We start from the raw sequence: 23,848 nt of genomic DNA, 5'->3' as shown, positions 1-23,848 counted from the left end.
CACTAGGAGGCACTGGGAGGCACTGGGTGGAACTGGGAGGCTTCAGAAGGCACTGAAAGGCACTGGGAGGCCTGGGAGAGGTCCCACAAGGCCTCATGATTCCCCAGGAGGCCCCTCAAGGCCCTGGGAGGCTCCACAAGGTCAGAGGAGACACTGGGCAGCACTGGGAAGCCCTAGGAGGCCCCACAAGGACCCACGACACTCCAGGGAGGTCTCAGGAGGCTCCATGGGGCTCCTTGACAACCCCAGGAGGCCTCAAAAGGCCCCGGGAAGCTTCATGACACCCAGGGAGGCCCAGAAGGCTCCACAACACCCAGAGAGGTCCTGGGATGGTCCACGGCACTCCAGAGAAGCCCTGGGAGGCTTTCCAGAAGGCCCTGGTGAGGCCCTAAGACACCCCTGGAGGCCCTAGCGAGGCCCCAGGAAGCTCCATGACATCGCAGGGAGGCCCCATGACACCCTGGGAGGCCCCAGCGAGGCTCCAGGAGGCTCTACGACACCCCAGGAAAGCTCCACAACACCCAGGGAGGCCCCAGTGAGGCTCCAGGAGGCTCCGTAACATCCCAGTGAGGCCTCAGGAGGCTCCATGGCACCCTGATGAGGCTCCAGGAGGCTCCATGACACCCCAGGGAGGCCCCAGGAGGCTCCATAACATCCCAGAAGGCTCCAGGAGGCTCCATGACACCTTGATAAGGCTCCATGACACCTCAGGGAGGCCCCATGACACCCCCTGAGGCCTCAGTGAGACCTCAGGAGGCTCCACAACACCCCAGAGAGTCTCCAGGAGGCCCCACGACACCCCGGTGAGGCCCCGGTGAGACCCCAGGAGGCTCCATAACATCCCAGTGAGGCCCCAGGAGGCTCCACGACACCCCACGAGGCCCCAGTGAGGCCCCAGGAGGCTCCACGACAGCCGGGCTGGCACGGGCCCACATCGCCCCAGGCCGGGGTGTGCCGGGGAGGGCGTGTGACCGCTCCGACAGGCCTCAGCTCCGGTCCCGCGGGAGGCCCTGGGCCCCGGCCCAGGCGGGGCCGGCGAAGGGATTTAAGGGGCTGGGCCCCACTCCTCGGCACCCTCCTCTTCCTCCCCGGCCTTGCCCGCCATGGAGCGCCTCCTGCCGCTGCTGCTCCTGGCTGCCGGTGAGGCCCCGGGGGGCATGGTGGGGGGCACGGGGAGGTACTGGAGGGGGCTCTGTAGGTGTACTGGTGGGGGTGGGATTGAATGAAGAGGGGCTGAGAGGTACTGGGGGTGGACTGGGAGGCCCTGGAAGACCCTGAGGGGGTGCTGGAAGGGAGCTGGAGGTGAACTGAGGACACTGGGAGGCACTGGGAGTGTACTGGTAAGGGTAGGATTGAATAAGGAGGCCCTGTGGGGCAGCTGGAGGGGACTGGAGGTGAACTGGGAGGCACGAGGAGACCCTGAGAGGGCACTGGGAGGGAGCTGGAGGTGAACTGAGGACACTGGGATGCACTGGGAGCACACTGGTGAGGCCTGGGGGGAAATGAGGAGGCACTGGAGGGCAGTGAGAGGCACCGAGGGGGGAATGGGAGGGGGCTGGAAGTGAAATTGAGTCACTGGGAGGCACTGGGAAGGAGCTGGAGGTGAACTGGGGACACTGGGAGCATACTGGTGGTGGTTGGAGGGAATGAGGAACTAGGAGGCAACAGGTGCGGTGTGGGAGGGAATGGGAAGACACTGGGAGGACGGTGGATAGCACTGGGAGACACTGAGAGAGTACCGAGAGGGAGCTGGAGGTGAACTGGGGACACTGGGAGGCACTTGGAGTGAACTGATGTGGCACAGGAGGGAAGGAGGGGGCACTGGGGGGCACTGGGAGGGCACTGGAGGGCGCTGAGAGGGTATTAGGAGGTGCTGGGAGAGAACTGGAGACACTGGGAGACACTGGTGGGAGATGGCAGGGAATGAGGAGGCACTGGGATGCACTGAGGGGTACTGGGAGGAAATTAGTGGGTGCTGAGGGTACACTGGCAGGGAGCTGGAGGGGAACTGGGGCCACTGGGTGGCCCTGGTAGGGAACTGGGGAGTACCGGAAATCACTGGGGGGGGCCGTAGAGAGAGAATGAGAAAGCATTGGGAAATAACTGGGAGGCACTGGGAGGGCACTAGGAGCCACTGGAAGGCAGTGGGTGGGAAGTGGGAGGCCACTGGGGGCACAGGGAAGGAAAGGAAGCACTGGGAGGGCACTGGGGGGACTCAGGAAGGCTCTAGGAGGCACTGGGGACCCCCGGGAGGGAACTGGGAGGCCCGGGGAGGGCACTGGGAGACACTGGGAGGGCACGGAGGGAGGAGGCGTGGATGGACGCGTGCGTGCGGCAGCGGGGAGAGGGTTGCGGCTGCGTGCACACGCGTGCGCTTGCCGGGCACGCGTGTGTGGGGACACGGGGGTGTTGTTGCAGGTGCGAGGGCACACGCTCGTGGGCGGTTGGGTCACGCAAGCCGCCCCACGCGCATGCCCTGGCGGTGGTGGCCCTCCACACGCGTGTGTGTGTGTGTGTGTGTGTGTCCGCGGCGGCGGGGGCTTGCTCCCTGGCTGACCCTCCCCTTCCCGCAGCGGTTGTGGGGGACGAGAACCGGATCGTAGGGGGCCGCAGCTGCCAGAAGAAGCGTCACCCCTACCAGGTGGTCCTCCTGAGTCCCCAGAAGAACATCCACTGTGGTGGGGTCCTCATCGACAAGTTCTGGGTGCTCACGGCCGCCCACTGCGACACCAAGAGGTGGGTCCACCCCGGCATGTCACAGCAGACATTGGGGGGGGAGGGGAGGGCTTGGTTTGAGCCCCGCTTTGGCCACAGGCTCCTACGTGTAGGCATGGATGGGTCCACCAGGAGATGGAGGTGCCAGCCTTCCCCTTTTGCAGCAGCGCTGGGGGGGGCATCGGGAACCAAAACTGAGCCCTAATTGGGCTTTGGGGTCCCATGTCTCCTCCCATGCTTGTCCATCCTATCAGGATTCGTGTCACGTGGCTGGTGACCGTCAAAGCCAGAGGTCCAGGTCATGGTGGTCATCATCGGGTCTTCTCTAGCCAAGGATTCCTACCTGCTCCAGATCCTTCTAGGGCTCTTTTTTTTTTCCCCCCCATCAGCCATGAAGGGAATCCAGTCAACCAGCTGGGTCTGGGTGGCCAGCTGCTGGGCTGAGAGGAGGCCACCTCTGTGGCCCAATGCAACCATCCAGTTGGGTTCCCAACATAACCATCCAGCTGGGTTGGCCGCCAGACCCATCCAGTTGGGTTGCCAGTATCACCATCTTGCTGGGTTGGCCACCACAAGCATCCAATTAGGTTCCCATAACGACCATCCCATTGGTTTAGCCACCACAGCCATCCATCTGGGCTCCCAACAAAGCCATCTAACTGGGTAGGCCATCACGATCATCCGGTTGGGTTTCCAGCATGACCATCCCATTCGGTTGGCCACCACAACCATTCAGCTGGGTTCCCAACATGACCATCCCATTCGGTTGGCCACCACAACCATTCAGCTGGGTTCCCTGGAGCACAGCCAAGAGCTTCACAAAACCAGCATCTCCCCTCTCTCGAGGTCATGCAGAGACATCCCTCACCTCCATCTTTCTTTTCCAAAGAGCCTAGTGCACTTGCCAAGGAGGTAGGAGATGCTCTTCAGCTTCCAAATGTCCAAGTGGCTGGGGACCATGGTCTGTAGAGAGGAACATGATGACTTCTACACCATCTTGTTGAAGCTAGGTGAAGTCAGGAGCCACCACAGTGGCTCCTGGTGGTTAAGGCTTTCTGCTAGGGAAGGTGGGAAGACCATACTGGGGTGAAAAGTTTGTCAGGGTTAAACCTGCTGGGCAGGATCTCAGCCACCTCCAAGAAGGTGTAGAGATGGATCTCCATCACCTTGCCCCTGTGGCCATGTGGTGCCCACCTTCCAACTGAGGCTGGGCCACGAGCACCACATCAGGACCCACAGTCCCCACTCACCCATGGAGGTCTCCTCCCACACGAGGCGGTTTGAAGTGGCCTGGGGTGGCCATGAAAGGAAATGCGTCCTGAGGGCATCACGAAATGGAGCGTCCTCAGGGCGTGAGGTCAGATCCAGCCTGAAGGCAGAGGCAGGATGTGACCTCCCCAGCCTGGCCATGCAGAAGGCACTTGACAAGGTGGAGCTGGCCTAGCACGACCTGGGCTGACCCCAGATTTTGCGACCAATAACGATTTGGAGGAGCCAGAAGAGAATTTCCCCCCTTTCTCCCCCTTCCCACCAGCAGCCCATCTCTGTGGACTGGGACTTTGGCCACTCACAGGCTCACTGGAGGGGATAAACCAGTTCTGGGAGCCAGTGGCACTGGTGTGACTCACCCAGGGCAGGGGGTGTCCACATGGGAAGACAATAGGAGCCATCAACCCTTGGCCACAGGGGTTCAAGCCATCTCCTCAAAGGAGAAATTTGGACTTCCCCTGATTTTTTGGGTGGGCTGAGCTCTCTCCATCCGAGGGCACAGAGCAGGGAAGCTCCGTGTCAGGGAAGAGGGGAGAAAACCCCTTTGGGGGGGTACCTAGGTGCAAGCAAGGGCCAGGACACCTGGGTCCCTGGGCAGCGGGATGTACGGGTTGGAGCTGGTTCTTCCTCACCATGCCAAGCCTGGGCTGGACTTGGGAGGACTCGCTTCGCTTCCCCGGCTCTCCGGCTGACCTGCTGGGCAACTTTGGGCTCCAGGCCTCAGTTTCCCCACCTGGTTAAAGGTGCTAATGATAGGAGGGGAAGCCTTTTGCCCTACTTCCCTGGGTGGCCACGTCACCCGTCGGCTCCTCCCAATCTCCACCGCGCGGGCCTTCTCAAGTGGCGTGCTCGTCCCCATTTCCCCTCGCCGCGGCCGTGGCCAGTGCCACGTCCGTCAGAGAGCCTTGGCATCACTCGTCATCTCCCCCACCCCGCCCAGCTCCATCCCCATCCGGATGGGCGACCACAGTCTGAAGAGGAAAGAGGGCACGGAGCAGTGCATCAGCTCGGCCCAGGCTTTCGTCCACCCCAGCTACAACCCCACCAGCCACGACAGCGACATCATGCTCCTGAAGCTCCAGAAACCAGCCCATTTCACCAACTACGTCCAGCCCGTGGCTCTCCCCAAGCACTGCCCCCCTCCCAACACCGAGTGCATTGTGTCAGGCTGGGGCAGCACCAGCAGCCCTGAAGGTAGGTGGCAATGTCCCGTCGCGCTGCGCGGATGGTCCTCAAGGGACCTGGAGACACACCGTGTCTTGAGAGCATCTCAGCCAGGGTCAGGCTGGGCAGACGGTGGCTGGGAAACTGCCAGAACTGCATGGACCCAAAAGGGGGGGGCTAGGGAGGTCTCACTTCTCCACCCGATCCTCACCACCACCATAGGAGACTCCAAACCACCTCCAATATGGCCATTTGGCCCCTATCTTGAGGGGCATCTTCCATGGTGGGGCATCTCCTCCCACCACGGTCACATCGCCCAGGGAAGGGAGAGGGGCTCACAGCTTTGGTGCCCATTGGGGACCCAAATCCGGAGTGAGGTGTTTGCTAGGGGCCTCTACTGAGTCCCGCTGTCCCCAGGGTACTTCCCCGACATCCTCCAGTGCGGCGTGGTCTACACCATAGCCAACGAGGAGTGCACCAAACTCTACCCCAAGGGCATCACCAAGAACATGCTCTGTGCCGGCGTCAGCAGGGGAGGCACCGACTCCTGTCAGGTAGGGCTGGCGGCGGTGGGGGTGGCTGCGGGGTGGGCTGCCCCATGGCGGGAGGCATCCCTCTGGGGCCAAGGCGGCTGTACCACCATGTCCCCATGGAGAGATCCCCAAGGGAGAGGAACTGGTCGGGGGGGGAGGGGGGATACGTTGCATCGAGGAGTGGTCACACGTGATACCAGCTCCTGTGAAGGATCAGAGCTGGGGACATTGGGTGCTATAGGGACCCCCCTCCAAAGCATCATACACACCCCTGGGTGCTATGGAGACCCCTTTAGTGCTATGAGGATCCCCCCCCCAAAGCATCACATACACCCCTGGGTGTTATAGAGACCTCCTGGGTGCTATTGGGGAGCCCCCCAAGCATCATCCAGACCCCTGGGTGCTATAGGGACCCCGGAGTGCTATGAGGACCACTAAGCAGCATGCAGACCCTGGGTGTTATATAGGGACCACTAGGCATTAAAGGGACCTCCTAGGTGCCATAGGGAGGCCTGGGTGCCATATGGACCCCTGGGCATTATAGGGACCCCCTAGGCACTGTACAGACCCCTGCATGCTATAGGAACCTCTAAGCACCATAGGGACCTCTGAGTGCTATAGGGACCCTCAGGCACCATACAGATCCTATGAGTGCCATAAGGCCCATGGATGCTATAGGGACCCCCTAAGCAAAAAAGGGTCCTCCCAGGCACTAGAGGGAGGCTTGAGGGAGGCCCCCTGGGTGCTATGGGGACCCTCAGGCACTGTACAGACTCCTGGGTGCCATAAGGCCCCATGGATCCTACAGGGAACTATAGGAACCATCTGGTTGCTATAGGGACCCCTGGGTGCTATAGGGAGGCCTTGGTGCTATAGAGACCCCAGGGTGCTCTAGGGACCTTCCAGGCACTATGGGGACCCCTGAGTGCTATAGGGACCTTCCAGGCACCATACCAATGCCTGGGTGCTCTAGGGACCTCCTGAGTACTCTAGGGACCTCACGAGTGCTATAGGGACCATCTCACTGCGGGGTGGGGGGGGGTGCCTCTCTCCCACAGGGTGACTCAGGAGGGCCGCTGGTGTGCCAGGAGGAGCTGCAGGGCATCGTGTCGTGGGGCATGCAGGTGTGCGGGCGGCAGGGCAAGCCGGGTGTCTACACCCGGGTCTGCGAGTTCACCGACTGGATCCAGGAGACCATCAAGAGGAATAGCTACATCTGAGCAGTACCAAAGAGCCCCCCCCCCCCCAACTCCACCTCCCCCATCCCCGTGTCTCCTCCAGTTTTCATGCCCGCCTTCTCCCATCCCACTACCCTCCCCATGCACAGGGAATGAGCTCCTGGAATAAAGCCCTGTGTAATGCGGCCACCTCACACCGTCCCATGGATCCACCACGGGCACCCACGGCCACTGGAAGCATTGCGGGGGGATCATCCTGGCTTTAGGGATCGTGGCCTTGGGTTGGGGCTGGTCACCGCAGCAGGGAACTCATGGCTACGTGGGTCTGGCGCTGGTGGCCACACCATGGGTCCACCTCTGGAAGATATGTGTCCAGGTCGGGAAGACACACGTGTCCAGCACTGGTGGTCACAGCTTGCAACCTACAACTCGGTGACTGTGGCTAGCAAACCCCAGCCACACAAGTCCAGGTCTGGAGGACATATGTGTCCAGCTCTGGACCCATAACCACATAGGGCCAGTCTGGTGGCAACAGCTGCCAACCCATGGCCACACGTGCCCAGTGCTGGAAGACATATGTGCCCAGGTGTGGAAGACACATGTCCAGCTCTGGAAGCCACAACTGGCAACCCATGGCCACACATATCCAGTGATGGAAGACAACGCGTGTCCAGCTCTGGACACACAACCATGTATGGCCAGTCTGGTGGCCACAGCCAGCAACTTGTGACCATACATGTTCAGTTTTGGTGGCCACAGCTGGCAACCCATGGTCACATATGTCCAGCAGTAGAAGATGCAAGTGTCCAGCTCTGGACCCACAACCACTTATGGCCAATCCGGTGGCCACAGCCCGCAGCCTGTGACCACACATGTCCAGCCCTGGTGGCCACAGCTGGCAACCCACAACCACATACACCAATCCTGCTGGCCCTGGCTGACACCTCACCATGTGTGTCCCTCTCCAGAGACCACAGCCTGTGTCCCAAGGCCACACGTGTCCCCCTCACCCTGATGCCATCCCAGGGACACATCACGGCGAGGGACGGCCACGTCTCCAACACGCCACGGCCACGTCGGCGCTCGGCTCCCCCCCATCCCGGGGTTATCGCAGGTGGCGTAAACCAGGAGTAAAGCAGGAAGCCAGCTCCTCCGCGCCTCCTGAGAGTGCGTGGGCGCGCTAATTGGCACCAATTAAGAGCTGGCTAATGAGACGGCTGCTAACAAGGCCCCCCACCGAGAGAACCAGTCCAGCTCCACCTGCGAAGCTGCGCCGCCCTGTTTACGCTGCCCGCCTGGGGTTTACATCCGCTGGGGTCGCTCCAGATTTGCACGCCGGCTGAGCAAGCCCCGCCTCCTCCTGGCCCCGCCCCCCAACCAAGTAGCCCCGCCCCCTCCCCTCGTGCGAGTGGCACAGGGCGACAGCACCCTCTGGCGCGTGCGCGCACCCACGGATGCAGGTGCGGGCGAGTATGCGTAGCTACAGGGGGTGGAATTGGACGTGCGTGCGCAGCCGTGCACCCGGGCGTGCTGGCTGCGCACACGCGTGTTGGGAGGCACGTGCGGGGAGTTACGTGTAACGGGGAGGGTGATGCGCGCGGGCAGGTGCGTGTCCATCTCTGCCGAGTGTTTGTGTCTATGCACGCGCGTGCACAGGCAGGGAGGTGCGCGCGTTGTTTGCCCATAGACGTGTGTGCGTGTGTGCGCGTTGACTGTGGTCCCATGGATGGGCCACCAAGGCGCACGACAGCTTGGACCTCCTTCTACTCTAGTCTACAAAGAGAGCTAGCCAATCTTCATGTACCAGTCTCCAAAAATGATTGGCCAATCTGCATGGGCTGGTCTTCAAACCAGCTGGCCAACCAGCATGTGCTGGTCTCCAAAACCAGCTGGCCAATCACCATGGGTTGGTCTTCAAACCAGCTGGCCATTCAGCACATGCTGGTCTCCAGAGCCAATTGGCCAACCAGCATGTGCTGTTTTCCAAACCAGCTGGCCAATCAGCATCAGCTGGTCTCCAGCTGGCCAGCCAGCACATGCTGGTCTCCAAAACTGGCTAGCCAATCAGCACATGCTGGTCTCCAAGCGAAATGGCCAAAGAGTATGTGCTGGTCTCCAGCGCTGGAGACCAATGAGACTTGCTGCCTTGCAAAGCCAGCTGGCTAATCCCACGTGCCAGTCTCCAAAGCCACCAGCCAATCGGCATGGGCAGGTCTCCAAAGCCAGCTGACCCATCCATGTGCACCAGTCTCCAAAGTCATTGGCCAATCAGCTCACTGGATGACGTCATGTGGTTGCCTCCAGAGTGGTTGGCCAATCCTTCCGTATCTGGAGCTGGTCGGCCAACCAACATTTCCTTGTCCCTGGTGCCAGCTGGCCAATCAGCGCACACCAATTTCCAAAGCCACCAGCCAACAACATGGTTTTCCCCAAAGCCAACTGGCCAATCAGCATTCCCAGATCGCCGAAAGCCAAGCAACCACCCCAAGAGACCCCAAAATTGGTCGGCCAATCAACAGGCGCTGTTCTTCCAAAGCCGGCTGGCCAATCAGGAGACGCCGCCGTTTCGCCATGAAGCAAGGGAGCCCAGGCAAGGCGGTGCCGAGGAAGCGCCGAGGGATTAAGGAAGGAGGCGTCGAGGCGTCTTCGTGCCCATCCGAGGCATCCAGCTCTGCCCCCGGGCGGGACGAGCCGGGCCGGGCCCCGATGCCATTATAAAAGTGCTGGCACTCACGTGGCAGAGCTCTCGCAGATCGGGAGGAGACGCGTCGGGGCCGGTTGGGACAGTTTTCTTGATTTTTGGGGGTTTTTTTTGTTTGTTTGTTTGTTTGTTTTCCTGGGTGGGGGGACACGGAGCAATCCTGGCCACCAGGCCGGGACATCGGCAAAGCATCAGGAGCCCTCGGCCCGGCAGGGAACCCCACTCCCCCCTCCTTCCCCGGCAGCCCCCAGCTCTGCGGAGGAGTTTTTCGGCCTGAGGGGCGGCACGGGGACCTGCGGAGAGGTTTGCTGGGAAGGGGGCGGGGGGTTCTGGCCCTCCTTTCTCCATGCTCATGCCATCCCTCCGTCCATCCTTCTCCGGGCTTCCTGCATCCCTCCATCTCCACGCTCCATCCATTCCTCCTTCTCCAGGCTTGCTCCATCCTTCCATCCCCACTCTCCATCCATCCATCCTTCTCTGCACTTGCTCCAGCCCTCCATCTCCACTCTCCATCCATCCCTTCTTCTCCTGGCTTGCTCCATCCCTCTATCTCCACTCTTCATCCATCCCTTCTTCTCTGGGCTTGCTCTGTCCCTCTTTCCTCACCCTCCATCCATCCTTCCTCTATACTTGCTCCATCTGCCCTTCTTCATGCTCGCTTTGTCCTTCTGTCCTTTCTTCCCCACTCTCTAGCTATCTGCCCTTCTCTGGGCTTGCTCCATCCCACCATCTCCATACTCCATCCATCCTTCCTTCTCCAAGCTTGCTCCATCCCTCCAACCCCGTCCTACATCCATCCATCCCTCCATCCCCAGCTCTCTCCCCATCCCACCAACCTCATCCCTCATCCCCCCACCCTTCCCCAGCCCCCTTCCTCAATCAGCCTCTCCATAGGGGATTGTGACCCATGTCCATGGGCCCACTACCCACATCCATGGGGAGCAATGACCCATGGCCATGAGTGGCTCCAATCGCTGGCCATGGGGAACCATGACTCACACCCATGGGGAGAAATGACCCACGATCATGGGTGGCTCCATGGCCACGGGGAACTATGACCCATAACCATGGGGGACCGTGACCCATGTCCACAAGGAGCAATGACCCACCTCCACAGGTGCCTCCAACCCATGTCCATGGGGAACCATGACCCACTTCCATTGGCAGGGGGGCTGCGACCCACATCCTCAACCCAAGGGAGGTCTCCAAGGGCAGCGTGGGGTGCTAGGAGGTCAACCGCCTCAAGACAAGGAGGGGGAGGCGGAAGAGTTGATGGGGCCCGTAATTAGGTGCCTCATTAATGATGATTGTGTTGATTGCGACCGTGGGGCTCGGGATAATGATGTCGCCGTTGCAAAAGTGCAATGATGGGGGTGAACTGTGCAGCTCCGAGCACCGGGGCAGAGAGGACCCTGTGGGTCCCACTATGGCTGCGCTACCGTAATGCCCCCAAAAACGTGCAGCGGTGTTGTAATGCCCCCCCCCAAAACATGCACAGTGCCCCAAGCAATGCGCAGCCCTACCGTAATGCCCTGAAAAATGCGCAGCCCTACCGTAATGCCCTGAAAAATGTGCAGCCCTACCGTAATGCCCTAAGAAAGGCGCAACACTACCGTAACACTCTGAAAAATGTGCAGTGCTGCCCCAATGCCCCTAAAAACCATGCCGCGCTACCATAATACCCTGAAAAACGTGCAGCGCTACCATAATGCTCCCCCAGAATGTGCAGCGCTACCGTAATGCCCTCCAAAACATGCAGCCCTACCGTAACGCTCCCCAAAACATGCAGCGCTACAGTAATATCCCCCAAAACATGCAGCATTACTGTAATGCCCCCAAAAATGCGCAGCGCTACCGTAATGTCCCGAGAAATGCACAGCACTTTTTCCTGAAGCTTGGGGAGGTCCACGAGGTCCATGCGAAGCCGGGAAGGGCCAAACTCCCATCACGGGACTAACACGTGTGTCCTGCAGTGGCCACAGCGACGGAGGCACGAGCCATGCTGGCCCCTTGGCCGTGGGGCACCACGGAGCTGCTGGGAGCCCTGGTCTTGGTGGCATCTGTGGGTGAGTGCATGGGTGCAGGGCCCGGCCGGCAGCGCACACGCGTGTGCCGGCACTGCCACCACCTCCTCCCCTCCACATCTTTTGCAGCGCGGTCGGCAGCGGACCTCACGCGCGTGGTGGGCGGCATGGACTGCAGGGAGCACTCGCAGCCATGGCAGGTGGCCATCCTGGACATGTACAAGCTCTACTGCGGCGGTGTCCTCGTGGCCAACCAGTGGGTGGTGACGGCGGCCCACTGCACCACGCCGGGGTAAGGAAGGGTGCTGTCACGTGTGCCACGCGTGTGCCGTGGCCCAGCCTGCTTCCTGCGGGGAAGATGCACCCCATGCATGCACATGCTCCATCCCACTCACGCAACATGGTCTTGGTGTTACATGTGTCCCGGCTGTGCCGTGTCTCACACATGTTCTGTCCCATGCACGCATCATGGTCTTGATGTTGCGTGTCCTGGCCATGCTGTGACCCACACGTGCTCTGTCCCATGCATGCATCATGACTTCAGTGTCACATGTCCTGGCCGTGCCATGTCCCACACATGCCGTGGCTGCACCATGGTCTCTATGTCCCATACACAGGCCACGTTCTCCATGTCTTGGCCGTGTGTGCTGCAACCCTCAAGCACCAGGACCATGTCCCAGGCTCCAAGCCCCATGTCTGTGTCCCCCGCGCGTCCCCCAGGATCACCAGCATCCGCCTGGGCAAGCACAATCTCTTCGCCCGGGAATCGGGTGAGCAGCAGAAGCGGGTGCTGAAGTCGGTGCCGCACCCCAACTACAACCCCACCACCAAGGACAACGACATCATGCTGCTGAAGCTTGTGACGCCCATCACCGTCACCACCAGGGTCCAGCCCATCCCTGTGGCCTCCTGCCCCCCGCAGCCTGGCACCTCCTGCGTCACCTCGGGATGGGGGGCCACCTCATCCCCACAAGGTACCCAGTGGTCTGCAGACCCCCTCCTGGATGCTTGGGTCCATTCCTGGATGCCTAGGTCCACTCCTGGACACTTGGGTCCCTCCTGGACATCTGGGTCCTCTTCTGGACACCTGAGTCCACTCTCAAAAGCCTGAATTCTCTCCTGGACATCTGGGTCGTCTCCCAGAGGTCTGGGTTCACTCCTGGACACCTAGGTATCCTCTCCTGGATGCCTTGGTCCTCTTCTGGACGGCTGGGTCCTCTCCTGGATGCCTTGGTCCCTCACAGATGCCTGAGTCCCTCACAGACACCTAGGTCCTCTCCCGGACTCCTGGGTCCTCTCCCGGACTCCTGGGTGCCTCTCCTGAGAAAGGGAACAAAATAGGGCAGAAGAGACAGAAAGAAGGAAGAAATAACATGAAATCAGGTTAACTTACAGCAAAACTCAATGAAATTTAAAAAAAAAAAGAAGGAATAACCTAAAAATATATAAAATTCTATACATTTACTAACAGATAAAATGAGAAATAAACAGAATCTAATAATATCAGATGAAAAGAAGTTAAAGGAGACAGGGGAAAAGCCAATAAAATGAAAGCCAACTAAAAGAAGCAAAGATAATTTGAACAAAAGAAAATGAGTTAAGATAAAATTAAAGCGGAAAATCCAGAAATGAATATTCTTAAAAAAAAAAAAAAAAGCTAAATGACGTGAGGCGACACAAAATATTTAAGATTAAATGAAACAAAATGGAATAGAATTAAAGCAAATTTTTAAAAAATCAGAGGAAATAAAAGACAAATCGGCCAAAATGAGGTGAAGTGGAGCAAAAACAAAGTATCCTAAGATTAAATTAGAAGGGAAAAGGATTCAATTAAAAGGAAAATGTAATAAAACTAAAGAGAACTCGCCAAATTGCACAGGAAGGTCGCTGTGGAAAGAGATGGGCTGGCCTGGACAAGGTATAACTTTCCAACCTGTGGGGTTTTTTAGTTGTTTTTTTGTTTCGAATTAGACCTTTTTAGGGCAGAAAAGCCCATTTCTGGGTTTTCCAACCCCAAAATCCTCCCAGAAGGTGGCTTTTCCCACCATGGGATGTCTTCCTGCAGGCTTTCCAGCTGGGAGCTTGGGAAAGCTCCCAAAGAGGGCATTTTTTTTTCTCCCTAAACCAGGCTGCAGAAACATCTCCGAACGAGTTGCTGGGGGAGATGCAGCTCCCGACCCGTGGGGTGGGGGGTTGGCACGGGGAGTTTTGGGGTGGGGGGGTGTGAATTTCTGCCGGTTCCTGGGTCGATCGCTCTGGTTTCTTTCTTCCTCCGTCCCCTGTTCCCATCTCTGCTTCCCGTCTCAGTCTCTTACCCGGACGTCTTGCAGTGCGTCACCGTCACCATCTTCTCGACAGACACGTGTCAGCAGTTATACCCTGGCTACATCACTGAGAACATGCTCTGTGCCGGGAGCCTCAGCGGTGGTAGGGACTCCTGCCAGGTACGGCCAAAATATCCCTCCCCTGGCCACGGCCAGCTTGTCCCCAGGGGGCTCTCTCCATGGTGGACCCAAGTGGCAGAAGGGGACGCGTCCCCCTGGCCACCACAAGGGGGTCTACGGTCTTCCCTGCTGGCTGGCCGAATCCGGTTAGAGCTGGCCAACTCAATGGTGGCTGGACAACCCAAGGGGAGTTGGACAATATAGTGTTGGTTCATTGACCCAACAAGGGTTGGCCAGCCTGGCTATGGTTGGCCAGCTCAACGATGGTTGGACAACCCAAGAGAAGTTGTTTAATCCAGTGTTGGTTCCTTGACCCAACAAGGGTTGGCCAACCTGGCTACAGTTGGACAACTCAACAGTGGTTGGATAACCCAGCGGGAGTTGGACAACCCAAAGCGGACGTTGGCCAGTGTAGTGATGATTCATCAACCCAACAAGGGTTGTTCAACCCAGTTACAGTTGGCCAACTCAACGGTAGCTGGACAATCCAACAGGAGTTGGACAACCCAGTGTTGGTTCTTGACCCAACAGTGGTTGACCAGCCCGATTATAGTTGGCCAACTCAACAGTGGTTGGACAACCCATGGTGTGGTCAGTCAACCCAGTGATGGTTCAACAAGCCGCCAAGCATTAGCTGACCAATGGAAGTTGGTTGACTCAATGAGGTCACCCAACCTGGCGATGGTGGGCCAACTCAATGATAGCTGGACCGCCCAGTGGGAGGGAGTGGCCAACCCAGCCATGGTTTATCAATCCAGTAAGTCTTGGCCAACCTAACTGGAGGTGGTCAGCCTAATTGGAAGAGACCAATCCCAGTGGTGGTTAGCCAATCCAGAGAGGTCATCCAACCCAATGAGGTCACCCAGTCCAACGAGGTCACCCAGTCCAATGATGGTGCGCCAATCCATGGGGAGCTGGCCAACCCAACGAGAGTTGGCTGACCCAATAGGGGAATGGCCAATTCACATCACCTCTTTCCACAGGGCGACTCTGGGGGACCTCTGGTTTGCAACGGGACCCTCCAAGGCATCGTGTCCTGGGGCATGGAGAAATGCGGGCAGCCCAGGAGACCTGGAGTCTACACCAAGATCTGCAGATTCGCCCAGTGGATCCAGGACACCATGAGGGACAACCAGTGATGCTCCAGCAACCTCCGAGCACCCAGGGAAGGCTGGAGGGCCACATCTGTGCTGCCACGGCTCCCACTTCTCGCCAGGGCAGGACACTGGGAGAACGCAGGCTGTGGCAAGGTCATGGGCAGAGCCGGTGTCACCTGGCGAAGCCAATGAGAGGGTGGATGGGAAGGCACGAGAAATTAAAGCTTTGTGATGTATGGTGGGAAATTTCATCCTTTCAACCTCCCCCCCTCCAAGACTAGACTCAGATTTCAAGACAAATCCCAGGCATTGCCTCTTCTCCAGGGTCATCCACAGACCCAGCTTCCATTCATGGCCCTGGGCTTCATCTTGAGCTCAGATCCTTCCCACCACCCCTCCAATTTACGACTTTGCAGAAGGAAAAGTTGATTTTATTTTAAGACAGAGACCCTGTTTCATTCACTTGTGCTCTTCTATCCCTTGGTCTCACAAGCACCAAGACACGTGACTACAAGTGGCCTGGCCTTGTGATGGCACTGAGGAACGCAGGACACTGGCGGATGAGTCCTCCAACCCAATGGGTGTTGGTCAAGTCAGCAAGGGCAACCAACCAATGATGGTTGCCCAACTCAACAATGGTCATTGGGATGGCCAACCCAATAGGAGATGTCCAACTCAATGGGAATGAACAACCCAACAACAGTTGGCCAACTCAGTGAGGGCCACCCAACCTAACAAGGGTTAGCCAACCCAAGAAGGGCCAGCCAACTCAACGATGATTGGCTAACCCCAGTGGAAGTTGGTCGACCCATCAAGAGTAAGCAAGCAATGATGGTTGCCCAACTCAACGACGGCTGGCCATCCAACAGCGGCCTACCCAATAGGAGATAGCCCAACGCAACAGGAATGAATAAGACAAGGGTCACCCAACACAACAAAGGTTGGCCAACCCAACAAGAGCCAGCAAGCCAATGAGGCTCACCCAACCCAATCATGGCTGGCTCGCCCAATAAGGGGTGACCAATCCAACAAGGGTTAGCCAACCCAACAAGGGTTGGCCAACTCATCAGGGGCCAGCTGACCCAACAAGGGTCAGCCAACCCAACAAGGATCACTGAACTGAACATCTACTAGGTTCTTCTTAGACCGGTGGTCACATGTTGGTTTCGAATGTGACTTTTTAATCCCCCGTACAAGCTGCCAGGGATGAGGTTCTCCATCCTGCCCCACCACTGGGAGTCCTTCAGGGTTTACTCATTGTCCTTTGACCCCCAATCTGAGGGTCTGAGATGATGCGTATAGATGTCCTGGGAGCTTTGTGGCCCCAAAAAGGAGTAGATGATGGGGAAAATGGTTTCCCTACTTCCAGAGGTGGCATTCTGGAAATGTTTCAGCTCTCCAAGGAGGACTCGGCTACTGGGGCCCGGTGGCACCAAGTCCCATGGCTTGGCCACAACACGGACTTTTCTTCAGAGGCCGCCATGGGAGGATCTTTTGGTGCCTGGCTCGCAGGTGGCACTTGGGGACAGGTGGTGGTCCCACCACCATGGCCATCAGCCACCAGGCATGGGAGAGAAGATGGGGCCGTGAATGCCATTGGTCAGCTCTTCCCAAGACCCATCCATGCCAAGACCAGGAAACACCATTGGTTAGGCTCTTCCCAAGTCCCACCCACCTCAAATTACGGAAATGCCATTGGTCGGGCTCTCCCTAAGTCCCGCCCACCCTGAATCAGGGAATTGTCGTTGGTTGGGCTTGTTCCCAGGACCCGCCCACCCTGAATTGGGGAAATGCCATTGGTTAGGTTCTCCCCAAGTCCCGCCCCCCCCATATTTAGGGTCCCATCAGCACTACCGTAATTCCCCTAGTAATGTGCAGCACCATCCTGCACAAGGGGGTACGGACCCCCCCACATCCCCCCGGGTGGGGGGGGCTGCTACCGTAATTCTCCTAAAAGAGCGCAGCAACAACTAGTAAGAGGAGATGCAGCCTCCCCAAGAGGGGGTGCTACCATAATTCCCCTAGTAAACCTGCAGCCCCCCCCCCATCCTGCAAAAGTGGGTGCCAAACCCACCTCCCCCCCGCCAAGGCTGGCATAAGGGAGGCTACCGTAATTCCCCGAGCAACGCGCAAGGCCGGCGGGGGAGGGGGGAAGCAAACGTGGGCGCACCTACAGACGCGTTAAAAACACGGGGCAGCCATCGTAAATCCCCAAATAACCCACAGCCCGACGCGGCACGATGCCGCTTTGTTCTCCGACCGGGGCCCTGGAACGCTACAATCCTTCCGTGTCTTATTACTGTTATTAATGCTAGAAATAATTACGAGAATATTACTACAGCGGAGCAGCTGGCGGCTTTAACACGCCCAAGGTGTGTTTGTTGGAGGCGATTTCTCAGCCTCCGCGTCAGGGGTTATTTGTTTAATCCGGCTTTAATCTGGCGACGGCTCGGCTGGGCTGCGCGTGCAGCTCCAGGCGCGTGGGCACCGGGGTAGAGGCCGTGGGGCGCCCCCCCCCCGCAAATCTACCCCCCTCCCAGGGGACCCAGGCATCCGGGAACCCCCCTTCTCCTCCACCTCCAATGTCCCACCACCACGAGGGACCCAGGGGTCCGGGAACCCCTTCTCCTCCACCTCCAGTGTCCCACCACCACGAGGGACCCAGGGGTCCGGGAACCCCTTCTCCTCCACCTCCAATGTCCCACCACCACGAGGGACCCAGGGGTCCGGGAACCCCTTCTCCTCCACCTCCAGTGTCCCCCCACCATGAGGGACCCAGGGGTCCAGGAACCCCCCTTCTCCTCCACCTCCAATGTCCCACCACCATGAGGGACCCAGGTGTCCAGGAACCCCCCTTCTCCTCCACCTCCAACGTCCCACCACCATGAGGGACCCAGGCGTCCGGGAACCCCTTCTCCTCCACCTCCAGTGTCCCCCCACCATGAGGGACCCAGGTGTCCAGGAACCCCTTCTCCTCCACCTCCAATGTCCCACCACCATGAGGGACCCAGGGGTCCGGGAACCCCTTCTCCTCCACCTCCAATGTCCCACCACCACGAGGGACCCAGGCGTCCGGGAACCCCTTCTCCTCCACCTCCAGTGTCCCCCCACCATGAGGGACCCAGGCGTCCAGGAACCCCCCCCCCCGTGTGAACACACCACCTGCCCCCCCCGTTATCCGGAGCGGGGGGGAAGGAGGCCCTTAATGAGCCCCTCGTTAATCATTAACACGGGGTCTTGATAGCCGGGGACACCCGCCGCCCCGGGGTGCCCCCCCCCACCTCCACACCATGGCCGCCCTTCGCCTCCTCCTCCTCTTCCTCGCTGTGCTGCTCCCCCCCGGTGAGAGGTGGGGGGTGTCCCCGGGGTGGGGATTGAGGGGGGTCCATGGGGGGTGAGGGTGCTGGGGGGGTCCCTAGGGTGGGGGGGGTCCCTTGAATGGGGATTGAGGGGGGGTCCCAAGTGGGGGGTGAGGGTGCTGGGGGGGGTCCCCAGGGTGGGGATCGAGGGGGGGTTTCAAGGGGGGGGTGAAGGTGCTGGGGGGGGTCCCTGGGGTGGGGGGGTCCATGGAGTGGGGATTGAGGAGGGTCCCAAGGGGGGGGTGAGGATGCTGGGGGGGTCCCGATAGCCCCCCCCAAACCCCAACCAGCCCCCAGGCTGCCGGGATGTCCCATGGGTGCTGGGGGGGAGGGTCCCTGGGGTGGGGGGGGTCCATAGGGTGGGGATTGAGGGGGGGCCCCAGGGTGGGGGTGAGGGTGCTGGGGGGGGTTCCCGGGGTGGGGGGGGTTCCAAGGGGGGGGTGAGGGTGCTGGGGGGCCCCTGGGGTGGGGGTCTCGGGGGGGTCCAGAATGGGGATGGGGGGGTCCCCGGGTTTGGGGGGGATCCCCATGCTCTCCAACACAGGTGTCTGCGCAGGGTGCCCAGGGGTCCCGCGGGTGCTGGGGGGCAGCGAGTGCCCCCCCCAGGGCCACCCGGGGCTGGTGCTGCTCTTCCACTTCGACCGGCCCCAGTGCGGGGGGGCCCTGCTGGGGGCCCGCTGGGTGCTGAGCGCCGCCCACTGCCGCACCAGGTGCTGCTGGGGGCACTGGGAGCCACTGGGGACCACTGAGGGGGCTGGGGGAGCTGGGAACTGGGGGGCTGAGGGCACTGGGAGCCACTGGGAGCCACTGGGGGGGCCTGCTGGGGGCCCGCTGGGTGCTGAGCGCCACCCACTGCCGCACCAGGTGCTGCTGGGGGCACTGGGAGCCACTGGGGACCACTGGGGGGGCTGGGGGAGCTGGGAACTGGGGGGCTGAGGGCACTGGGAGCCACTGGGAGCCACTGGGGGGGCCTGCTGGGGGCCCACTGGGTGCTGAGCGCCGCCCACTGCCGCACCAGGTGCTGCTGGGGGCACTGGGAGCCACTGGGGACCACTGGGGGGGCTGGGGGAGCTGGGAACTGGGGGGCTGAGGGCACTGGGAGCCACTGGGAGCCACTGGGGGGGCCTGCTGGGGGCCCACTGGGTGCTGAGCACCGCCCATTGCCACACCAGGTGCTGCTGGGGGCACTGGGAGCCACTGGGAGGGACTGGGGGGGGCTGGGAACTGGGGGGACTGGGGGAACTGGGAGGCACTGGGAGGGACTGGGGGGGCCCTGCTGGGGGCCCTGCTGGGTGCTGAGCGCTGCCCACTGCTGCACCAGGTGCTGCTGCGGGCACTGGGAGGGACTGGGAGGCACTGGGGGGACTGGGAGCTACTGGGGGGCCCTGCTGGGGGCCTGCTGGGTGCTGAGCGCCACCCACTGCCGCACCAGGTGCTGCTGGGGGCACTGGGAGGGACTGGGAGGCACTGGGGGGGGCTGGGAACTGGGGGGACTGGGGGTAACTGGGGGGATTAGGGGCCCTGCTGGGGGCTGGGTCACCATGATGGCCTTGACCCCCCCCCCAAGCCACGTCCCTTGAGTCCCCGTCCTTCCATGGCCACGTCCTTCCATGGCCATGGCCCTCCATGGCCACATCCATCCATGGTCCCCTTCCCTCGTGTCCCCATCCCTCCATGGCCACGGCCCTCCATGGCCATGTCCCTTGTGTCCCCATCCTTCCGTGGCCACGTCCTTCCATGGCCACGTCCCTTGTGTCCCCATCCTTCCATGGCCACGTCCCTCCATGGCCACATCCCCCCATGGCCACGTCCCTCATGCTCTCACCTCTCATGTCTCTGTCCCTTGTGTTCCCATCCCTCGTGTCCCCATTCCTCCGTGGCCACGTCCCTCAGGTCCCCATCCCTCCCTGTCCCTGTCCCTCATGGCCACGTCTCTTGTGTCTCCGTCCCTCCATGGCCACATCCCTCACATCCCCGCCCCTCCATGGCCCTGTCCCTCGTGTCCCTGTCCCTCCATAGCCAAGTCCCTCCATGGCCCCATCCCTCATGTCCCCATTCCTCCATGGCCACATCCCTCCATGGCCACATCCTCTTGTCTCCATCCCTCCATGTCCCCATCCCTCACGTCCCCCCGTGTCCCCCAGCCACATCCAGGTGCGGGCGGGGGTGCACGGCCTGGCCATGCCATCTGGGTGGGAGCAGTACGCCGTGGCCGTGGACATCGTGGTGCACCCGGGCTTCAGCACCCAGGAGGGCGCCAGCACCTACAGCGACGACCTCATGCTGCTGCGCATCGAGCCCCCGCTGAACTTCACCCCCTACGTCCAGCCCCTGGCCCTGCCCCAGGCGTCCCCGGCCACCGGCACCAACTGCACCGTCATGGGCTGGGGCACCACCACCAGCCCCGAGGGTACGGTGGGCCCCAGGCACCCAGGGGATTGGGGATGGACCGCCCACTACGTAGCGTTGGGTGGAGGCATCTTGGCAGGGAAGGGACCCAGGCGTCCAGGGGATGGACCTCTCCCTTCACGGGGTTGGGTGGAGACATCTCGGCAGGGAAGGGACCCAGGTGTCCAAGGGATTGGGGATGGACCACCCGCTACGTAGCATTGGGTGGAGGCATCTCGGCAGGGAAGGGACCCAGGTGTCCAGGGGATGGACCTCTCCCTTCACGGGGTTGGGTGGAGACATCTCGGCAGGGAAGGGACCCAGGCGTCCAGGGCCCGGATCCCTGGACCTGGCTGGACACGTCTTGTCGTCCCCACCACCACCACCACCGCAGAGTCCTACCCCAACACCCCTCAGTGCGTGAACGTCTCCGTGGTGGCCGACGCCGAGTGCCAGGCCATCTACACTGGCAAAGTCACCGAGGACATGCTCTGCGCCGGCGTGGCCCAGGGGGGCAAGGACTCCTGCCAGGTACCGTGGTCCCCTGAGGGCCATGTCCCACAGCCACGTCCTCATGGCCCATGGCCATGTCTCTTCAGTTCCCCTCCTCGTCCCTCAAGCTTTGAGATGTAGCTACGTCCCCATGGTCCATCACCACGTCCCCATGTCCCTTGGCCATGTTCCCATGTCCCATTGCCACATCCCCACGGCCACGTTCCTTCAGTCCCCTTTGTCCCATGGGCTTTCAGATGTAGGTATGTCCCCATGTCCCCCTCATCCCACGGGCTTTGAGGTGTAGGTACGTCCCCATGGCCCAACACCACGTCCCCATGCCCCACAGCCAGGTCCCCATGGCCACATCTCTTCGGTTCCCCTTGTCCCATGGGGTTTGAGATGTAGCTACGGCCCCATGGCCCATCACCTCGTCCCCATGGCCCACAGCCACGGCTCATTGGTCTCCCTTGTCCCCTGGGCTTCAAGCCATGGCCACGTCCCCATGCCCCACGGCCATGTCCCCATGTCCCCAGGCCGCATCTCTCCAGCCCCCGCTGCCCCATCACTCTCCCCACCAGGCTTCCCAAGGTGGCCACGTCGTTGCGTCCATGTCCACATCTCCGGGGCCCCACAGGAGCTGTCCCCCACCTCGGCCACATGCGTCCCCTGCCCGGCCACGTGGCCGTGTCACAGCCCGTTTCTCCCCAGGGTGACTCGGGGGGGCCCCTCCTGTGCAACGGGGAGCTGCAAGGCATCGTCTCGTGGGGTGACCACCCCTGCGGGCAGGCGGGAAAGCCGGGGGTCTACAGCCGGGTCTACAACTACCTCGCGTGGATCCGGGAGACCATAGGGGAGGACTGAGCCCTCCTCACTCCGCCACGGACCTGCCGATGCCACCACGGACCCACTGAACCTGCCACGGAAGGATTGACCCCGCCACGGACCTGCTGACCCCGCCACGAACCAGTTGAGCCCACCAGGAAACACCATCAACACCACCACAGACCCCCCAACCCCACCACAGACACCACTACAGACCAACTGACCCCACCATGGACACTGCCATGGACCGACTGACCCCGTCACAGAAGGTCTGACCCCACCACAGACCTGCTGACTCCACCACAGACCCACCGACCCCAGCAAGAAGGGATCAACCCTACCACTGATCCACCTACCCCACCACAGACACCACCATGGACTGACCAACCCCACCATGGACTAACGAACCCTGCCATAGACATCATCATGGCTGACCTCACCATGGATGGGGTCAACCCTGCCGTGAAGCAGTTGAGTCCACCACAAACCTACTGACCCTGCCATAGATCCCATCACAGGTGGACTGATCCCACCATAGACCCCACCACGGATGGGCTGACCCCACCATGAGTGGCCTGACCCCACCATAGACACCACCACAGACAGGCTGACCCCACCACAGATCTACTGACCCTGCCATAGACGACCACGGATCCTACCACGGATGGGCTGACCCCATCATAGACACCACCGCGGATGGGCTGACCCTACCACAGATCTCCTGATCTCACCATAGACCACCACAAACCCCACCACGGATGGACTGACCCCACCATAGACCCACTGACCCCACCATGGGTGGCCTGACCCCACCATAGACCCCACCATGGGTGGCCTGACCCCACCATGGGTGGCCTGACCCCACCATGGGTGGCCTGACCCCACCGTAGACCCCACCATGGGTGGCCTGACCCCACCATGGGTGCCCTGACCCCACCGTAGACCCCACCACAGACAACCCTTCTGCCCCCCAATGCCCTTCCCACATCTCCACGGGCTCCTCTGACCCCTCCCCCCTCCGGGGGGCACCTTGGGGGTGGGGAGGGACAACAAAATCAGGGCACTTTAAGGGAGGGGGAGGCACCAAGCTGCCCCCCAACCCCACTACCGTAAATCACCTACGGCAGGCGCAGCCGGTTCCTCCCCTCCCCCCATACACAGCGCGCCCCTCCCAGCTACCGTAGTGCGTACAATACGAGCGCAGCTGCTTTCGCTCCCCCCCCCCAACCCCATACCGGGCCCCACAGGCTCCCGCTACCGTAGTGCGCTTAATACAAGCGCAGTCGCTCCCTGCTCCCCCCCCCTCCCGGCCCCGCACAGTTCTTGCGGTAATGCACCTAATAGAACCGCAGAAGGGCTCCCCCACCCTCCACAGCCCCTGTGCCGCAGCTACGGTAATCCACCTAATAGAAGCGCAGCGAAGTGCACCTAATACAGAGTCACCCGAGTCGCCCTCCCCGCAGCATTCCCCCCTACCCCCCCGCTACAGTAATGCGCCTAATAAAAACGCAACGGCTTTCCTCCCGTCCACACGGCCCGGAGCCAGGCTTGTATCCCCCCTACTCCGACTCCCCAAGTACCGTACTTACCGAAGTAGCCGAGCAGGCCATAAAAAAAGGTCTCCGAGCGTTTTCGCTCCCCTCCAAAGCCACTGAGTCA

The 23,848-nt window shown here is 60.8% G+C and overlaps 3 protein-coding genes across 3 annotated transcripts; all 3 read left to right on the top strand.

The window, feature by feature from the left end:
- The first annotated feature begins 1,079 nt into the window (after positions 1 to 1,079).
- LOC104139202 (kallikrein-6-like) lies at positions 1,080 to 7,271 on the top strand. Its single transcript, XM_068923369.1, has 5 exons — positions 1,080 to 1,140; positions 2,574 to 2,736; positions 4,925 to 5,178; positions 5,566 to 5,702; positions 6,740 to 7,271. Exons 1-5 carry the CDS (start codon positions 1,104 to 1,106, stop codon positions 6,899 to 6,901), a joined length of 753 nt encoding a protein of 250 aa, XP_068779470.1. The 5' UTR covers positions 1,080 to 1,103; the 3' UTR covers positions 6,902 to 7,271.
- A 3,949-nt stretch (positions 7,272 to 11,220) lies between these two features.
- Positions 11,221 to 15,226, top strand: LOC138063648 (kallikrein-14-like). The gene is made up of 5 exons (XM_068923364.1): positions 11,221 to 11,876; positions 11,924 to 11,987; positions 12,129 to 12,558; positions 13,892 to 14,028; positions 15,012 to 15,226. The coding sequence occupies exons 1-5, from the start codon at positions 11,560 to 11,562 to the stop codon at positions 15,165 to 15,167; spliced, it is 1,104 nt and encodes a 367-aa protein (XP_068779465.1). The 5' UTR covers positions 11,221 to 11,559; the 3' UTR covers positions 15,168 to 15,226.
- A 3,167-nt stretch (positions 15,227 to 18,393) lies between these two features.
- Positions 18,394 to 23,002, top strand: LOC104139203 (trypsin). Its single transcript, XM_068923370.1, has 5 exons — positions 18,394 to 18,467; positions 19,041 to 19,194; positions 20,629 to 20,894; positions 21,267 to 21,403; positions 22,076 to 23,002. The coding sequence occupies exons 1-5, from the start codon at positions 18,416 to 18,418 to the stop codon at positions 22,226 to 22,228; spliced, it is 762 nt and encodes a 253-aa protein (XP_068779471.1). The 5' UTR covers positions 18,394 to 18,415; the 3' UTR covers positions 22,229 to 23,002.
- The last annotated feature ends 846 nt before the right edge of the window (positions 23,003 to 23,848 follow it).

This window comes from Struthio camelus, chromosome 33 (assembly GCF_040807025.1).
Source record: "Struthio camelus isolate bStrCam1 chromosome 33, bStrCam1.hap1, whole genome shotgun sequence".
Taxonomy (NCBI): domain Eukaryota; kingdom Metazoa; phylum Chordata; class Aves; order Struthioniformes; family Struthionidae; genus Struthio; species Struthio camelus.
The sequence above is the reverse complement of the archived record's forward strand: the minus strand, read 5'-3'. Positions and strand labels throughout refer to the sequence as shown.

What these genes read in the sequence shown, in the direction of transcription:
- LOC104139202 (XM_068923369.1), top strand. Translation starts at nt 1,104, where the DNA reads ATGGAGCGCCTCCTGCCGCTGCTGCTCCTGGCTGCCG. An exon ending in GCTGCTGCTCCTGGCTGCCG is followed by an intron (nt 1,141 to 2,573) that starts GTGAGGCCCCGG and finishes CCCTTCCCGCAG; the next exon opens with CGGTTGTGGGGGACGAGAAC. An exon ending in GCCCACTGCGACACCAAGAG is followed by an intron (nt 2,737 to 4,924) that starts GTGGGTCCACCC and finishes CACCCCGCCCAG; the next exon opens with CTCCATCCCCATCCGGATGG.
- LOC138063648 (XM_068923364.1), top strand. Translation starts at nt 11,560, where the DNA reads ATGCTGGCCCCTTGGCCGTGGGGCACCACGGAGCTGCTGGGAGCCCTG. An exon ending in GCCCACTGCACCACGCCGGG is followed by an intron (nt 11,877 to 11,923) that starts GTAAGGAAGGGT and finishes GCCGTGGCCCAG; the next exon opens with CCTGCTTCCTGCGGGGAAGA. An exon ending in GGCCACCTCATCCCCACAAG is followed by an intron (nt 12,559 to 13,891) that starts GTACCCAGTGGT and finishes TTCCCGTCTCAG; the next exon opens with TCTCTTACCCGGACGTCTTG.
- LOC104139203 (XM_068923370.1), top strand. Translation starts at nt 18,416, where the DNA reads ATGGCCGCCCTTCGCCTCCTCCTCCTCTTCCTCGCTGTGCTGCTCCCC. An exon ending in GCCGCCCACTGCCGCACCAG is followed by an intron (nt 19,195 to 20,628) that starts GTGCTGCTGGGG and finishes CGTGTCCCCCAG; the next exon opens with CCACATCCAGGTGCGGGCGG. An exon ending in CACCACCACCAGCCCCGAGG is followed by an intron (nt 20,895 to 21,266) that starts GTACGGTGGGCC and finishes CCACCACCGCAG; the next exon opens with AGTCCTACCCCAACACCCCT.